The sequence below is a fragment of the Ambystoma mexicanum genome, chromosome 9, assembly GCF_040938575.1.
Source record: "Ambystoma mexicanum isolate Mex_15411 chromosome 9, UKY_AmexF1_1, whole genome shotgun sequence".
NCBI lineage: Eukaryota > Metazoa > Chordata > Amphibia > Caudata > Ambystomatidae > Ambystoma > Ambystoma mexicanum.
This window is the reverse complement of record NC_090931.1, coordinates 1,397,240,315-1,397,259,664: the sequence shown is the minus strand read 5'-3', so window position 1 is coordinate 1,397,259,664 and position 19,350 is coordinate 1,397,240,315. Positions and strand designations below refer to the sequence as shown.

The following is a 19,350-nucleotide window of genomic DNA, read 5'->3' as shown; positions in this document are numbered from 1 at the left end:
CCGAGGGTCAGGATAGGTAGCGGCTGTCGTCCGCTGGTCACATGGGAAGAGGTTAACACAGGGAGATCAGTGATGACTCAACCGGATTCATCGCAGAAGAGAGAAAAGGAGTGTTCAGATGAGGAGGAAAAGGGAGCAACCAAAGCAGATAATGGAAGGCGAACAGAGGAGGCAGTAGGAAACAAGGTAAAAGCAAAAAAGATGAAGAGTGAAAGAGTGCATGGCGAGGTGGCAAGAAGGAAGAAAGAGAACCAAATGAGCAGAGAAACAAGTGGAGGGAGAAAGGAAATAGGAAAATCAGGGAAGGGAGTTGGAGAAAGTAGGCTCGGAAAGAACAGAGGGGAAGTCCCCCGATCCCTGTCAAATTAAGGCAAAGGTGAAAAGACCTTGACACTCTTGAGGGCTTGGGCGATTCACCCGCAGAACAAAGCACTGTTCACGGACACAAGGTAGGGCAAGAGGTTAAACCTGACAACTGTGGGGTACAACAATTGCAAAATAGTCTGCCACCTGATACCAGTGCAGTAGCTCAAGGCACCTGGGGGTAAAGGTGTCAAGTAACTGTCCAGTCAGCAAGATCCAAAGTTACATCTTGACATGATAAAAATGCCTTCCCTAAGAAAAACCAAGAAAATGATTGTAAAAGATGGTTTTCCACCAAGTAGGTGGACTGTTGTAGGACGAGATGGAAGGACCACAGACCTAAGAAAAGTTAAGTTGTACCCCTCTTAGAACCCCACTTTGTGGGCTCAGTTTGACAAAGTTACTAACAGTATTGACTACCTTACTACTAGTCCATAGTCCGTTTTCCTCCATACTTTTGGGACATTCCGCCCATCGGGACGGGACCAGAGCACTTTGTAAGCATCAATAACTTTTTGGTCCTTCTTTTATTTTTACGCGGGGCCACTGCACGTGACCGTAGCCCCGCCTTCCTGAGCTCCGCCCTGTGCATTGCCCTTCAGTCCTTTTCTATCGCCGGGTCAAGGACCATTTAGCAAAATAGAGGATACTTATTAGAGGGGACGGCGGGCGGGCGTATGGAGCAAAGGGGACTATGAACTAGGAGTAAGGTAGTCACTACGGTGAGTAACTTTGTCATAATTCTATATCCAGTCCCCTTTCCCCCTTACCTTTGGGAGATTCCCAAGCGCTAACCAAAGAAAAAAAGGAGGATTGAAATTTCCCTTATTGGAACAAATTCCTAAGGACTGCTTAGCAGAACTGGGCATCAGCCTGAGAGCTCAGGTCAAGACAATGTCTGCAAAAAGCCAAAGGAGAAGCCCACATAGCAGCTTTTGCAATGGACTCCCACGGACACATTTCTGGAAGGCAACAGCAGCTGCCATTGCCGCGGACCAAATGTGCATGGATGCCCTTTGGGGGCTGAAGGCCTTGAATGTTGTAGGCCTCGGAGATACATGAAGCTATCCAACGAGAGATGGACATTTTTGAAGCAGGTTTACCATTTGGGTCACCGAACATAACAAAGAGTTGTGAAGACCTTCCAAGTTCACTTATTCTGTCGAGGTAAAACTTCAGAGCTCGTCTTACGTCTAGGTTGTGTAAACCCCTCTCAGCATCGGAGACTGGGTTTGGAAAGAAAACTGGTAAGGATATTGACAGGTCTAAGTGAAATAATTTTGGGACGGAAAGAAGGATGAGTGCAAAGTCCTTCTGGAATGTGAGGAACGGATGTTCGACATGGAGCTTGAAACTCACTTATTCTTCTTGCATATTTTACCGCAATAAAAAAGGTCACTTTCCAAGAAAGGTACTTGAGCTCGATAGAGGACATAGGTTCAAATGGCTTATGGCACAAGGCGGTGAGGACCACATTCAGATCCCATGTTGGGTGAGGAGGCCTAACCGGTGAAAAATCATGACGAAGAACTGCAACATTTCTCTTGATGACTGGGTTTGCTAGTGAAAAAGAGCCACTGTCTGTAGACATATAGGCCACAATGGTGGATAGGTATGTCCTGCATGATATGACATGGATGCCAGAGGCTGCAAGGTCAGATATAAAAGATAAGACACAGTCAATAGAAGCTTGTCGAGGATCGAGCTGTTTAGCTAGACACCAATGACAAAAAACAAAGCCATTTGCTCCTGTACTGAGCTCTCGTAGAAGGCTTACGTGCTGCTTGTATTATGCACATGTTATCCTCTGAATGGTTAAACTGCACTAAGCACCGGAACTCGGGTACCAGGCCGCCAAGCTGAAGTAATGTGGGGGTGCCGCAACTGGTGATTGTTCTGGTGAAGGTGGTCGGGAATCTGCAGCAACCTGATCGGGTTGGACACCGACAGGTGCTGTAGCTCCGAAAACCAGATCCTAGTTGGCCACAAAGGAGCTATGAAGAGGAGAGTGCAGTTGGAAGCACTCCTGAGTTTACAGAGCGACCGATGAATCAGCAGCAAATGAGGGAAGGCATAAGCTTTCATGTTGTCCCAAAGTTTCTCAAGAGCGTCCCCCAAGGAAGACACTCTGGACAGTCCCTGGAAGCATAAAGAGGAAGTTTCCTGTTTGTTGAGGTTGCAAAGAGGTCCACTGTAGGAGCACCGCATTGCTGGAAGATCTTGATGAGCACATCAGTGTTCATCTCCCACTCGTAAATCGCTGCAGATTGGCAGCTGAGGGAGTCTGCCGCAACATTGATGCAACCCAGAATGTTCACTGCCTGAAGCCAGACATTGTGCTGGATCGCCCAATCCCAAATGAGGATAGCTAGATCCACCAGAGGAGGAGACCTGATTCCCCCCTGCTTGTTGATGTAGAACATCGCTACGGAATTTTCAGTGCAAATTCAAACCACACTGTTTATGATAGAAGGCTGAAAAGCCTTGAGCGCCAGAAAAACTGCCAGAAGCTCGAGGGAATTGATATGGGACCATCAGTCCTGGTGCGTCCACAAATCATAAACCTAAAGGTGATGCAGCGTTGCCCCCGCCCTAGAAGGGAGAAGTCTGTAGTAACTGTTACTTGTGGGCATGGCTCCTGGAAGGAGGTTCCCACCAAAAGGTTGCTGACAGAAGACCACCATTGAAGATCTGCTGTTATGGAGGATGGAACTGGAATCATCTTGGAGTCCAGATACGTAGCCTGCGAACAGCAGCTCCGAAAAGCAAGCTGAGTGTGCCTCATTTTCAGTCGTGCAAGAGTAGAGCTAACACGCAAGAGGCCATAAGGACCGGGAGTCTCTGGAACCACCAGGCCGACATGTGGGAGGACTTCATGAAAAGCTGGCACGTGGTTGACAGGCCCGCAATCCTGTCCTCCATCAGGAACACTCTGGTATTGACAGTATACCAACGGAAACCTAGAAAGATCAGGTCTTGAGCAACCATCATAGATGATTTCTGCCAGTTCACCGGCAGCCCGAGATGGAACAGGAGCTGGAGGAGTGACTGAAGATTGGCCGTTGCAGCTTTTGGGCAAGGACTGCGCAGGAGCCAATCGTCCAAATATGGATATACATGAACTCCCTGCAGAGTGAGGAATGCTGCAAAGACCGCCATCATCTTCGTAAAGACATGCAATGCCGAGCTGAGACCAAACGGTAGCACTCGATACTGGAAGTGTTCCATTCCCACGGAGAACCGCAGATATTTATGATGCAGGCTCCAAATCAGGATATGCATGTAGGCGTCCTGAAGGTCTACCACACTGAGCCAATCGCCCTTTCCAGAGAGAGGACTTTATCTGGCTCGGCGTAATCATCTTGAAATTCTCTTGGGGTAGAAAGAGATTGAAATTAGAGAGGTCGAGGATAGTGCGCAGGCCAGCCTAGTTGGGTTTGGGCACTGTAAACAGACTTGAGTAACAGCCCTCTCCTTGCTGATGCAAGGGAACAGGCTCCACTGCTCTGAGGTGTAGAACGTTCTGTACCTCGGCTCTGAGGGAGGGTGACCCAATCTGCTGAAGAGGATGGTGAGAGGGTGGGGTAGGAGGGAGGGGCAAGCGGAAATCCACCCGGCTGACTGACAAAACCCGTCTGTCTTCTGTGATGGTCTGCCACGCCTACAGATGAGATGATATTCATCCTCCCACCGGTTTGTCGGCAGTGAGACCACCAGTTGCTGAAGAGGAGGCTGTTGAACGAGAGAAAAACTGGCCACCTTGCCTTTGCTGCTTGCAACGAGGCCCACCAGTAGGAGCTTCTGCCCGGCGCACATAGCCGCACAGCGTTCCTGGAACCCTCAAACCAGAGAAGAACCTCGTTTGAGAGCCCGACCTCTGAGTATAAGCTGCTTTAGCTGGGGTTTTGGCAAGGACCGACAAAGATTTCGCCGTTTGCGTGCTAGCCTTCATTTTGGTAAGTTCCTCATCAGTAGAGGAGTGGAATAGTTCATAACCTTCGAAGGGAAGATCAAGTATTTTGTCCTGGACCTCCTTTGAGAACTTTGTAGCATGCAGCCTCGCTTGGCGGGAGATGTCTACTCCAACCATAAGGCCCAGAGCGGAAGTGTCGACATGATGGGCCGCAGCCTCCAGCAGGCCTTGAGCCAGAACTTTGGCATTGGATAAGCAGCTCTTAACATCTTCGAGCCTGTCAGAAGGAATACATTCCAGGAACTCGGTAAGCTCCTTCCACAGCTTGAGATTAACAGCCACCAGGATGTATTAGCCTGTCGCAGCTGAAGATTGGAAAATACTTTTTTCCCAAATGGCATCAAGAAGCTTGTCCTCCTTGGAAAGGAATAGGAACGCTGCAGTGGAGGATGTAGCGGACGACTTAAGACTGGCGCGTAGCTGTTGCCACCACCGTCAATGAGAGGATTGGACATGCAGTCACGGGTATATTTTATGACGCATGTAGCTTGTAGCGAGCGTCAATTTTTCTGTTCACGTGCTGCCCGGAATTAGGTTTTTCCCAGACCTTGCAGGCTTTGGCCAGGACATTCCTTTGAAGGAAAAAGGCCTGTGTGTCGACAGAGTAAAGGCTCCAGAAAGTACACCTTCTTGTGGAACCGGAGGCTCGGGTATTGGAATATCTAGCAACGCCATCATATCCACTACTCGATCATGAAAGGCTCTGACAGAGCGGGGCGTCGCTATCCTGGTCCACTTGATCTTCATCCAGTGCGGTGGGAACAGAATCCTGATGCGCAGCACGTGGCACCTCAGACCCCGTGGGCAGACCTGACTGTGCAACGGGAGTCAAGCATAGGTGAAATTGGAGGCAGCGGTGGTAGTGGAGGAGGGGACCCCCTGGAAGAGGTAGATGAGATGGCACTACCGGAACCTGCAAAGGAGTAGCTGGAGCAGGTTGCAGTTCGGGAGGCTTAGGATACATTTCTCTGACTAGATCCTTAAAGTATGCTTTCATCGGGTCATATTGCATAAGCGTCTAGAACTTGCCAAAAAACGCATCCTCAGAAGAAGGCCTAGGCACAGGAGAGGGTAGAGACCGCTCTGAAGGGGCATACCCCCAGGATTGCAAAGAGGATGGTTGCCAGGACGGCCCTCCACCAGCTGGATCCATGTAAACCAAAGGCGCGGACGTAGGAGGGAGTGAGACTGAATGGCAACAGAAAACAAGTACACCAATTCATCAGAGGGCACAACAGATTCCTATTGTCCACATTACGTGGAAAAGGCTGCTCAGCCCCAAAAACGGGCCCCTCTGTACCAGCTGTTGAGAACGTTGGTTTGAGACAGGTAGTCAAAATGACTGCTGCAGACCGAGGTGGTTGGACCACCATTTTGTTACGGCCCGAAGTGAACTGTGTCACAGGTGTCAGTGATGCCGTTGTCACCCCAGGGTTATAAGTGGACTTCTGCTCCATTTCAGCCTTGTGACAGGGAACCTCGGCAGAGCCCGTGCTAGCAGATCGAGGCTTTTGCAACCCTTTAGAGTATGCTGAAGAATTAGCCCTCAGTGAGGGAACCTCGGCAGAGCCGGTACTTGAAGACTTAAGGTGTTTGACCACATTCTTTGCCCCCTCAGCAGGATCAGTTCGACCACAGGATTGTGTGTGGGAAGGCTTAGGGTGCCACCCCGCACCCCCCGCAGCCAGAGCCCTCAGAGGGGGGCCCCTCCATGCAGCTGGTTTTACATATAGCCCCTAGTCGGGGATTCTCAGGGGTAACCCATGTGCTTTTAGTTGCATTATTGGAAACCTCAAGGTGAGTCTTGGTGCACTTAGTTCTAGATTAGGAAACCTTGGGGACTACCCCACTGGCATTAACTGTAGCCCCCAGATGAGGAACCTCGGATGAAGATACGGTTGTCACAGCCCCTTTACAGGGAAACTCTGAGTCCAGGTTAAATCCCTTTTGGGACACCTCAGGGAGAGCCCTGGTACCAGAGCCACTTGGGCACCTCCCAGAACCAGAAGACCCAGGAAGGAGTCCCCTGGCCAGGATTCCCTGACAAAGGAAGGAACTTACCAGACGCTTCCTTTTTTCTTCAATGAACTGCTGTAAATGCGGAGGAGGAATTTGCTGGAAGACCTCACACCTGACATGCCGATGCTGGAGTGCATGTACGGAGAGGGTGTAGCAGTAGAAGCAAGAGTCCCACCGGTGTTCCGGGCCGAAGCACCCGAGACAGAGAGAGTGGGGATCCGCCCTAGCGAAATGACATTTGCACGAAGAATAGGACACAAATCCCAGATGCTCCTGCATAGACCGAAAAAAGAAGACTGTGGAACCGGAACAGGAATGAAGGACAAGGGAACAAAAAAACAATTCCGTAAGATCCAAATGCGTCCAACCCCGACCGTGCAGAGAAAAGGACTGAAGGGCGATGCACCGGGTGGAGCTCAGGAAGGTGGGGCTACAGTCACGTATGGTGGTCCTGCGTAAAAATAAAAGAAGGACAAAAAAGTAATTTTAAAAAGTGCTCCAGTCCCGTCCTGATGGACGGAATGTCCCAAAAGTATGGAGCAAATGGGACCGGACGTAGGAGTAAAACCTAATTCCCTGACTCCTTTTTTTACATATTTAAAAAACCATTAAACTATTTTTGGCTTCAGGTTGTCAGTCGATCACTTGGCCATGACAGAAACTAAGTGGTAGACTCTGCAGCCAGGATTCTCCCCGCTCCTACCTGGAAAAGTAAGATCAAGCAGTGGAGGGACTGTTACCATAGCACAGAGAGCTGAACTACACTAACTGGTTGCTATATCATTTTGTATTAAAAGAAATGCTTTTCACATTTTCAGTAGATGATTGGTTGCCATATTTCGTATTACTATTATGCTGGCAGCAGCAGGAACCAAGGTTACATCATCACACATCCCCCTAAAACTGTTTTAGGTGAAAACCCAAAGACGAGTGAGGTGAAATACCTTCTTGGCCTCCTCAGGAGTCACAGTGCTTCCTTTTGATTCCATTTTGGTGATTAATGAAATGGCATCTAGAAACAAAACCCAACATATTGTGAGTGTTTAGACTTCAAGCTTACCTGAAAGCATCATAATAAAATAATTCTTGTGCTGTCTTGGTGCCTCAAGACTTCACAACATGTCATTCCGAAACGATGTAACGCATGCACAGGGTGGGCTAGCTGTTCAACAAGGTTTAGAGCGGTTCATCCTTGAGTAATAAAGTTGTGTTTAAAGCTGCACTACGTTGGTCGCTATGAGATTACGGCATTAAGTGCTCCCTACCAATATCTATGTTCAATGTGAAGGTATACAGTGGCATTTTCCACAGGGCTGACTCAACCAACCTTTCTTTCTGAAGCCAATTGATTATCATAATAACATTATAACAAAAGAATGTTGGAGGTTCAATTGAAGAAAATGCAAGCAACAGGGGCAATAATTAAGCAAAAACACAAGCAGTGACGGGCTGGATCAGCCGGTAGTGGCCTGATGCGCTTGTTTTCAATGCCCCAGAGCCATTGCTGGCCGATCCAGCCAGCCTGCCACTGAAGGTGTTAGTGATATTAGCACCCCAAGATACTAACAGTATATTATTTTCTTTAAAACAACAGACCCACTGTGCACATGCGGGGTGCAGTGGAGTCGGTCATATAAACGAAAGCTGAATTATAGGCAGAGGCCTTCTTCCATTTTTATAATGTGGGAGGCGGAGTAAGAAACAGTGCAGAGGCAGGCATTAGAACGGTGTCCGGTGGACTAAGTGAGGGTGATAGGATTGAGGAAGAGGCATTTGGGGAATGGGGCAAGTGTATGGAGGTGGTAGGGATGGGGAGAGAGTGGTGGATTTCCAATTACTTGGGAAGGGTGGTACCGGCCACAGCATCAACCATGGAAATGTTGGATTTTACCATGAGTTTAAGCCCTAGCTGGGTGCTCATGGCTGGTAGAAGTCTACTGTTGCAACATTCCATTCCCTGTTTTAAACGCAACATTATACATCTCTCGTCCTTTCGAATCGTAAAATGTGATTTGTGTTTCCTCAGTGTAGATGTGTATACCCTTACTTTCTGATGGAAACCATTACTAAAGGGTTGCTGTGAAATAGCAGAAGAGTTTAAAAGATCCAATAGAAGTACAGTATATACCTTGTACAAGAATGTCCCAGAAGTCAGCTAGTGTCCTCTCTTCCACCTTGTCCTTGAGTGAGTGCAGAAAAGTGTTGAACTGCTCGGCCTTCGATAGCTGAGAAGATGAGGAAATGCAAGACCATGATATTATAGCTTATATATTACAGGACTGTTTAAACAGCTCATACACAGTGCGACACTATGCATACATTTGTTAAAGGGGTAGTTCGATCAGAAATGTTATTGGTCCAATTGATCAGGTATGTATTTTAGATCATGCATTTTAGATCATACATCAATGGTTCTTAAAACGATTTCCAATGCAATTTACCTGTGTTTTTCTCACTTTACACATGCAAAAACGACGGGTCGGGTACCGCCATCTTGTGCTAATCTTATCTGTTGATCCATAGCCCTAAATTCAAGTGCCCTTACGGCACTAATTCAGATCACCCACCCCTAACGTTGACATCACTAGACGTTCACACCCCATTTCACAAAGCCAATGCACATCTCATGTCAACATCCTCTGTGCACAATCTACTGACGTGTCTCCATGGAAATGCCAAGATGCCTCGTTCCTCGACAAGAGTAAATCTGATCACACACTTTTTCCCTCGTGTCAGTTTATTTCATTTTGACTTGTTTCTGCTCTGTTCAGCTATCTGCCAAGTACGACACACCGAGAACCGGTACTTATATTGCCTAAGATGAATTAACTCAGTAGTCGCTTTTCATTTCTTATATTATGGACAAATGTCTCTAATAAACCATATTTAAACATCTGTTCTTGCAAACTTTTAATTTTTCAGCCTATTAATCTGGCTTTTCACAACGTGTTTTTGTAACATGGCTGCTTCTGCGCTGGTCTTTCTTTAACATTCAATTCAATGTTAATGGGAAACCTCTTTTCCATTTACCTCACTGTTGATTCTGTTTTTCTTTACTATTCAGGAACTATGGTAACAATTCAGCCCTAATTTTACGAGCCCGAATATTCAGAAGAGGAAATCCTTGAAAGAGAAAGAAGTCGAGAGGATGTGGAATCAGATGAAAGTCATGAGGATCAATCACTGGAGCCTGAACCCAGTCGATTGGAACATGTTTCCGCCTGGTGCATCTGCCATCGTTGTGAGCTTATGCCTACTCTGGTGGAGAATTGCTGTTGCAGAGAAACTGTGGCTGCTTGGCCTAGATTTCCCAAGAAGACACACCACCAGTAGGTGTTGCCTAGCTGCAGGACTTCAGGGCCACCAGCCTTCCAAGATATGTGTTGTGAATGATTATGGTCCCTTATGCACGAACTTTGAGCTACAGTTCACCCTCGTAATCCAAGTAACGAGTATGTTCACTCTATATATGCTGTGTGTTTGGGGACCGAGATGGCTAACTTACTATGTTGTTCCGCTACATCAATAGAACGTTGATGGATCACGGATGAAATAATTGTTCTGTAAATAGTGTTTTTGCTGGAATGTGTGTTCACATTTCTAATTGACCCCTACTTGAAATCACAAGTGCTGTCAGTACTTTGCACGAAAAGGTACTTTTTAAAGCATAATAATGCCTTACACTTTACAAGGTAGTGCAAACAAAACAAATGCAATTATTGGGTTCATTCAAGTAAACTATTTCTGTATCTCTTAGACTTGTGGTACAGACTTGTGGCATAGCGTGCCTTTACATGGTGGATTGATGGAGGACAGGGATTTCCTGCCTGTGTGGTTCGAGCCATTAGTGATGAATTCCACCGTGACCACGGACAATACAGTGGATTTATACAGACAGTACCTCGACTGCAGCAGTATAATTTGTAGTGTCATTGCCATCCACTTTACCAAACTAAATAAATACAAAAAAAATGTGTTAATCTGAACAGTTGTTAGACATTTTTTGTAAGTCCACAACACATCCAAACATCTAAGAGTATTGTCAAAAATTGGTGTGCTTTAACAAGTTTACTGGCCTATCGTGCACCCCTTATCCACATCCATTCCCCTTCACGTATTAATGGCTGTTAGCACCAGTGGGTGTGCGCTCACAAATGGGCTGGGAGGATGGGGCCGCTCAACGTGCCGAATACCATGTACACCAAAAAGGATTCTTTCGCATTGGGGACCCTTATCCACATGGCCACCCCAGATCCGGTGTCTCCAGACTCCCCTTTGAAGACCAGTCCCTGCAATCAACATATGTCTGTACCCTTTGACTGTGTTCCGGGCCTATTGCGCTCATCTCATCCACGTCCATCTTCCTCCGCTATCAATGACAGTTCGCACCTGTGTGCATATGATCGCAAGGGGGCAGGCCTTAGGAGGTCAAACATTGTCATAGTGGCATGGTGGGTCTGAACGAACACGTCAGACATTCGCATACACACCCACTTCTGTAATCCTTTATGAACACTGTGGGAGTTAACAAGAAAACATCTGAGCGATCGAAAATGGTTATCGCCAGCTCTCCACTTTTTACGTTGCTTTGTGAGTAGGCTCATCTGTTCTCCTACGTAACGGTTAGTCAACTTTTACAATTGTTTTGTGAGGTGTCAACGTTCTCTGCTAGGCCACTTTCTATTGCTTTATACTCAATGTACAGCCTTTTCTCATTTTATTTTATTCAAAAAGTCTACACCATTATCAACCATCCTATGCATTTGTATCTCTGTAATTAGCACATAACATTACAGAGTATTGTTTCCAAATGTAATTTTTTGTAGTGCATGTTTTCAATGCATGTCTGCGTTAGGTGCCATTTTTTAGTACATTATTTTTTTATTATCAAAAGAATATGTTTTATTTACTCACTGTGATACTTTTTTTTTTAAAGTAGTATTTATTTATATTTATTTAACTGATCAGAGGGGCAATCCAACAATGCCTTCTTGTATCGTTTTGGGTTTCACTAATAACAGCCATGCCTAAAGTCAGAGTACAGTCCTCCATGTACTTCCAAAGGATTTAAATTTAATTCGAAAATGGCTCTTGAGCTGCGGATTTCCAGTGTCTGAAATTGAAAGCAGAGCCAAGGATGTCTTAGATGACATAAGGGGAAATAGATTCTGTGTCTGCAGCATGCACTTCTCAGAAGATATGCACGAACAACCACAGTACGCTAAAAAGCGTAACCCACAGACTCCCTCGCAAATTACTTCTCAATGCAATTCCAACTGAATTTCAGCATAAGCTGACCCAGGCGAGTAGTGGACGCTGATTTTTTAAATGTATTTTACCATTTTCTAAATGTGCCTGTATAATATGTCTTACAAATGACCGACCACTCAATATATTCAAATAGTCTGTGAACAGGTAACATAATGAACAGTTTTCTGTTTTTGGGAAATATTTACATTGAAATGTTACTATCCAAGTTTCCTTCGTGACACGATGTACTGTGGTTTGTACATTTTGAACTTTAGATTACTTTGTGTATTCTTACTTTAGAGATACTCAAATAGATCAGTGTAATGGGAGCCTTTCCAAACACACACTGACATTGCAGCCTTAAAAAATAGATCATTTTTTAAAATTACCATGTCTGTCTTTAAGTAGACCACACTAATGGAATTACAGACCGTTACACCATGGAGGAAATCATAGACACGTCCAACATCTTAATGGTGAGGCCAAGCAACTTGCACACAAACTTTTTAAAATTGTTTTTGTTGTGGTCTAAATCATAATACTAATGTCCGTTTTGTATTGAACAATGGTATGCATATATATATACATTGATTAAAGGATTGTGCTGCTACATCGACCACTATTCCAGGGTCAACAGCAACCTCACTCACCTTCTCAAGTAATTATTTTAGAATATTCCTTCAGATGCGACTATACAAAATATATATTTGTTCAAGTTCAATCTAAACCATATTTATTATTATTATGTATAATATTAGCTTTTGATACAAACTGGCTTGTAGGCTTCCTTGTCAATAACGACCATCATGTAATTATGTAAACAAGTAATTATGTAATTACATGTAAACATGTAATTATTTGTTGTTGACGTTACATCTTTATTATTACAATTACTGTGTAACAGGCAGAGCCTGGAACTTCAACAAAGCCTGGAACTTCAACAAAGTACTACTCTTCTACTGCAAACGGTCTGGAGGATGAGGTATGACAAGTGATAATGTATTGATTTACACTAACAGTTATTGATTAACAATATCTTTTACATGTAAGATAACTTATTTGTTTGATAATTTGCAATATTGTAAGCAAAAGGCAAAATATTAGATCAACAACCTAGATGTATTTGTCGCAGAAACACATGCAACAATGAAAATAAACCTTCAGAAAAATGTACTTGTCACTGACTAACATGGACCCTTTCTCTATATGAACGGTGTATGTTTTTGAACTTTTAGCTGCAAGATGTACTTTGTGAGATCTAAGATTTTAACATTACATTGTTTAACAATTTAATCAATGTTCTTTGAAATTGTTATGTAAAAGGAATGTACTACTGAAGAGGTTGAATTTGAAGAGACACGGACAAGAGATATACATAAGATATTGCAAAATATCAGTTATCCAGTTTAACTGTGATGTAATATTTCATATGTTTTAATGGTTTCCATAGTGTCATTTTTGTTATATATTTATATATGATTCTTTAACAGAAAGAGCACATTTCAAGGTTCCAAAAGATTTTCAGCTTGATGGTCGGCAAATCCAATTTGACTGTTTCAAAGAAAATTCGTAAAACAAGGGTACATATCAGAAAGGTTTTTAAGAAAATAAAGTAAAGAGTATCCTATTTAATTGATATTACATTTTCATGTTGCAATTCATATATTCTGTATGTGTGCTATAAATTAAACATGTTTTTTTTTCTCTTCGAATAGAGGCCTAGGAAGAAGAGGAGCATAAAGACTCAGAAAACTACACAAACTAATGATGTTGCTTGCCAAACCGCTGTCACGTGGGAGCAGCTACATTTTGAGGCTCAGCATGGTCCTCGCAAGATTCAGTGTCGTAATGCAAATGTCCAGTGGCTGGAATATGAATTGAATGTCAGCAGTGACCCATGGAAAGTAAACCTGGATCATTGTTCTAGCAGACAACGTCACCCAGAAGAAACTGACAACACAGAAGATATTTCAGAATTGCTTGCAGAACCCCTCACACAATCCACACCCTCTAAATAAAATGTTATTTAAAAAACAGACAATGTTCCTTGTTTCCCCAAAGCATGTGGTCAAATCGGAAATATCACAGACAGAAATAAGGAAGCATCTTCGCTACCGATTAACTTGTGATGTGGACTTTTACTCTTCCTAGTATTGAGGACTTATCCACAACCATGAATCACAAACCACTATACTTCTGGACGACTGGCTATTAAAGGAACCAAAATACATTGTATTCGACTGCTTCCTGACCGAGATTATGGAAATTATTAAATGTGATCATACATTGCATAGGAGGATTTGTGGAGAGCCACCAGTGAAGTTTACTTGTGTAGTCAAAGGCACCAACCTGAAGATCAAGGGTAGCTGTGTACACCACCATAACTCATTTTCATGGTCTGCTCAACCCATCCTTGGAAAAGTGCCTGCTAGAAGCTTACTTTGTTTATCTGCTTTGTTGTTTAGTGGATCAACGTGCAGTACAATTTCACATGTTTCTAACTTTGTGGGACTCTAGTTCCTTTCAAAATCCCAGCACTACAAATATCAGAAGGATTTCTTGTTCCCTGCTATTAGCCAGGCACTGACACTCAAACAGATGTCAATGTACAATGCTCTCATTGGAAACAGGCTCTGGCTTGCTGGTGATGTACAGTGTGACAGTCAAGGTTGTTCTGCTAAATACTGCACTTACCACTTCCAAGACATAGAAACGCAAAAAATAGTGGGTTCAGTCTTTGTGCAAGTATCTGAATGTGTATCTTCTGTTGCCATGGAAAAATATGGTTTCATTAAATCCATTTAACTTCTGCAATCCAGAGGAATGCAAATAGATCTGATAGCCACTGACAGGCGTGTTTCAATAGCCAAGGCCATGCAAGAGCAGTTACCAGACAAAGCATCAATATGATGTATAGCACGTCACAAAATCAATTTTGAAAAAGTCACAAAATCAATTTTGAAAAAGTTTACAGCTGCTGGGAAAAAAGGCAACAGAAAACATTTTAAATTGGTCACAGTCAATCAGCAACATCTTTGGTGGAGCTCAAAAACTTGTGATGGATTTGTAGATATTCTGCTTGAAAAATGGCATTCATTGATGCATGACTGTACAAACATACACTCTTGGAAAGAAAATGAAAATGTCCACGAATGTGCACATGGACCATTAAGCAAGGAGCAGGAGCATAAGAAAAGGTGGTTGGTTCCAGGCTCCGCTCCTCACACAGCAATTGAGAAGATTGTGTATGACAATACGCTTTCAAGAGACATGGGGTGACTCTCAGTTCTGCCACACTGGAGATTTGAATGTGTTCCGTAATATGTGCCCAAAGGACGGGCCTAACAGGTTGCATAGATGGTATGGAGGCCAGAACAAGACTGAAACAAGAAGGGAACAAGCAGATATGACAGGAATGTTTGGGAGGCCTCATTACAACAAGGAGTTTACCAACAGAAGCAAACAGTGGGTGGCAAAGCCAATCATCCAGCAGATGGAGTTGGAATTTGTGAAAGATCTGACATTGAATGTGCTGGCCATGCAAATGCATGTAATACATCCAGATTTTGCTTCCAGGGCCCAGTGTATGCCATGGAATATTGCAACTCTGACCTCCCAAACTTGAACTTGTTGAATGGTTGACTTCAAGATTCAAATGATGTGTGGCTCTCTTCAGAATGTATAACAAAGCCAGTTTCAAGCTTTTGCACTGTGTTTGGAGACTGTTTTCATTGTACAATAAATGGAATAGTATGTCACTTCAGATGTAATTGTTAAATAACGTATTTTTAATTAATTACCGTTTGTGAAGTAATGTCACTAGATTGGCCTTAACATTTCAATTTTTCTTTGATTTTTGTATTTATTACAATCAATATAACTGATTTATATTACAACAATAAATGTCAGTCTGATTATCTCAAGTATGTGACTTAAATCAAATCAAATGTAGAAGACTGTTGAGCTTAAAACCAAAAGTTACCAGGAGCTTCTTTTAGCTCCCCAGGCCAACTAATGTAACACTATAAACTAGTTCCCTTTTCACTAGTGGTAGCTCCCGGTGACCAGTTACTGCTGGATACCCCGGCACTGCTTGTAATTCCTGATCATCCAATCCTAATTTCGAGCCCTGTTTGTAAAGAACTCACAATAGTTGAAAAATCCAAGCAGAAAATTGGAGCACCAGACCTACAGAAACTCAATCTCTCCAGAGCTCTGGGCCTCTCCAAACTGGACTACTGCAACAGCCTCTTCCTCAATCTACCTAATTCCTCCCTTCGCCCCCTTCAACTAATCCAGAATAGGACTGCAAGACTTATCCTTGGCCTCAAGCCCAGGGACCGCATCCCTAAAGCCCCAAAATATCTCCAGTGGCTCTCGGTAGCTGCGAGGATCAATTTCAGGACCCTCTGCATCATCCACAACGCTTTCTGGGGCCAGGCACCCCATTACATCCAACTCTTTCCCTAAATAACTCCCTCTTAGAGACAATCAGTCATCTAGCTGCAATTCTCTGCAGATCAGACGCTATTTCAAGCAGAGAGTGTGGGGTAGATCTCTTTCATCTGTAATGGCCTCCCTGCCCCTCTCAGGCTTCTGTCCGATTTCCTTAAGTTCGTGAAAAGTTAAGACCCAACGTTTCTCTTCTTCATTCTCCCCCACGCCCTGTTAATGCCGCCCTCTGTCGCCTTGACTGGCTGCCTGGTCCTTTCTGAGTTCCACAGGGCACCAGGCCCTCCTTGCCCAGTATACCCCAGCACCCTGTTCCCTTTACCATCACAATCTACACTTGCCCTTCCAGGCCCCTTTCCCCTGACAAGGCTGGAGGGGTGTGCATCCTTACCGAGCCTGGTCCATCCCAGTCCTCGCGTTTCGCATGTGGTCCTCACTCCCTGCTTCCCCAGGCACTTTACCACCTGGCTTCCCCTTAGCACTTGCCAAGCCCCATTGGCCCTCTTCTTCCCCTCTTGCTCCACCCTGCACTTGTATGCCCTCCTCTTGCCCTGCACCTCCCTCCCACCCTAGCATTTTCTCTTCTGCGCGACCTAAACCTCCCCCCAGTCCCCTGCACTACTTCTTTCTGCTCTTGCACTATCCGAATGACACAAGGCCTAGTATTGTTTTTTTTCTTCCCTGCCTCCCCATCCCAGAGTTTTGTCTTGTGGGACCTTGAACCCCCATTTTTTGTATAGGCGCTTTACAAATAACCAATAAATAAACAAATGAAGTCCAACCTCGCTGGAAAGTAGGAATCGTGATAAGTGGCTGCAGATTGCAGTAGACCAAAGGTTTAGTTGCCACATCATTTGCCAACATTGAAATAACAAGTGAAGGACTATGTCTTGCCAATGTGCACTATGAACATGCGCCTGTGGTCTTTGCACATTTACATCTTACTGTGGAGGTGCACATGTGGAAGACAATCAGGTACACCTGCATCACTGCAGAAATCAATATGATTGCTGGAAGAAGCCAGTAAGCCTTTCAAAACTTCACTCATTTGAGACGTGCTGGAATCTCGATTTTACATAGTTATATTACACAGATGTACGCCCGTCATGGGTACAGTTTACCAGTCGACGACTTCTTCAACCATAATTGGACAATAATGATCCACAACGCATATGCGACAAACCATTATCTGGGACGAACGACAGCCACCAATCTGTCCTTTTGCAGTTGCAGTAATGAGGAGCAACATGGCAGCGTATAGGTTCTGAAAACGTGCGGATGTGTAAGTGTTGAATTTGAAATTTAAACCACTAATTTCTCCTCAGTAATCAGTGATGGAAAGTCATAACTTTCAGTGAGTAATGCAACGACAGATTAATTGGTGAATGGAATCAGCATTATAAGATCACTGTTCACAGTTAAACAAAAAAAGAGAAACATGCAATGTTCGCTAGTTATAACCTCTATTGGAAAAGGTTATCCATGTTTTCATGGACTTAATGACCACTTTTCAGCGTTATATCAAAATTAAAAGTACTTTTTGCACTCCCGAATATTGCGGTTTTCTTCAAAATGAACATTTAAAAATCTTTTTGTGAAAAGAAACAAACTTCTTGCGTCTGTTGTGGATGTGTGTGTTTATGTTCCTGTTTCTGCGTTAGACAACGTTATGACGTTGGTGATGACAGGGTACGTTTGGCTATGCTGCCCGCTAACATAATTAAAATAGGTGGAGCTCATTGTGAGCGTCTAGTGATGTCAGCATTAGGGGCGGGTGATCTGAATTAGGGGCGCAAGGGCACTTGAACTTGGGGCAATGGGACAACAGATAAGATTAGCACAAGATAGCGGTGCCCGACCCATCGTTTTCGCATGTGTTAAAGTGAGAAAAACTCAGGTAAGTTGCACTCAAATTATTTTTTTAAGCACAATCGATGTATGCTCTCAAATAAATGTCTGGTCAATTGGGCCAATACAATTTCTGACGAACTTCACCTTTAATGACAATGAAATACTGTCCAAGGGTTTTTGTGAGATAAATGATTTGCCATGCAAACATGCCTTCATCATACCATTATTGCTATTTCAATGGTACAAACACATTTCTTTGAAAGAAACCAACTTTGGTTTGTGTCTAGTACACCACAGGGAATACCCCCGTTCAACAACTTACAGGCACATTCTTGTCCTCCTCCCCAACATACTTTGGAGTCATGTCATATGCAGCCTAAAGAAAAGCAGACCCATTTTGGCTGCTGGAACAGTGAAACATGTTTCTATTTTTCTCTGTTGTGTGGTGTGCTTTTTGCCAGTATGGTAAGCTTATATTACAGTAACATGGCTACTGACCGTTGCATGGTTTCATAGGCCACAATGTAAGACATGCATTACTTATCGTAAAAGCCTTTCTGATGATTGTATCTGCTTAGATTCACATGCTGTGCATATGGTCCGACATCCAGTGGTAACCGCAGAGTATTGCATCTTGTCTTTCGGGGACCGAAAGGGGACGTCGGCATAGGCGTGTCTGTAACACTATCCCTATCGTGACATGTGTAGTACCCAAAATCCCTCACACGCCCAGGTCCCTCCGATTGTATTTTTTCTGCCATGAGGTAGCCCAAGGCTATAGTGAGTGAGTACATAAAGAGAGAAAGTAGTAAGACGTCTATGTTCCTGGTACCCCGAGCGGGGAGGCAGGTAGGGCGCATGTGAATCTAAGCCGATACAATCATCAGAAATGCTTTTACGGTAAGTAATGCATGTCTTCTGATGCTTGTTAATCTGCTTAGAATCACATGCTGTGCATAGACTAGCGAGCAGTACCCAGAGTTGGAGGTGGGTTGTGAGAAGGAAAAGTAGAGAAAAGATGTCCTAGTACTGCTTGTCCCACCTGAGAATCAGACCTAGAATGAGTGTCTAGGCAATAGTGTTTTGTAAAGGTGTGTACAGAACTCCAGGTTGCCGCTTTGCAAATGGACTCGAGGGGAACATTTGCAATGAATGCTATGGATGCCCCAGTGCCTTGAACAGAGTGTGCTCTAGGCTTGAAGGGCAGTTCTCTCTTTGCAAGAGTGTAACATAGTGTGATGCATTTGACAATCCACCTTGAGATTGCTGATTTAGAGACAGGATCCCCTTCTCTACCAGCTGCCACTGAAACAAAGAATTGTTTAGTCTTCCTCAGTGGTTTAGTTCTTTCCATGTAAAACATGACTGCCCTGCGCAAGTTTAGTGTGTGAAGGCTTCTTTCGGCCATGTTAGTAGGTTTCTGGAAGAACGTGGGTAGTTCG

General features: G+C 44.1%; 1 protein-coding gene across 1 annotated transcript in view; it reads right to left on the bottom strand.

The window, feature by feature from the left end:
* XRCC5 (X-ray repair cross complementing 5) overlaps nt 1-19,350 on the bottom strand; it is a 1,556,689-nt gene that overhangs the window by 186,034 nt on the left and 1,351,305 nt on the right. The window contains exons 18-19 of the mRNA XM_069616805.1: nt 8,484-8,580; nt 7,300-7,367 (exon numbers count right to left, since the gene is read on the bottom strand). Coding sequence (XP_069472906.1) covers nt 7,300-7,367; nt 8,484-8,580 — 165 coding nt within the window. The remainder of the gene's footprint in view (nt 1-7,299; nt 7,368-8,483; nt 8,581-19,350) is intronic.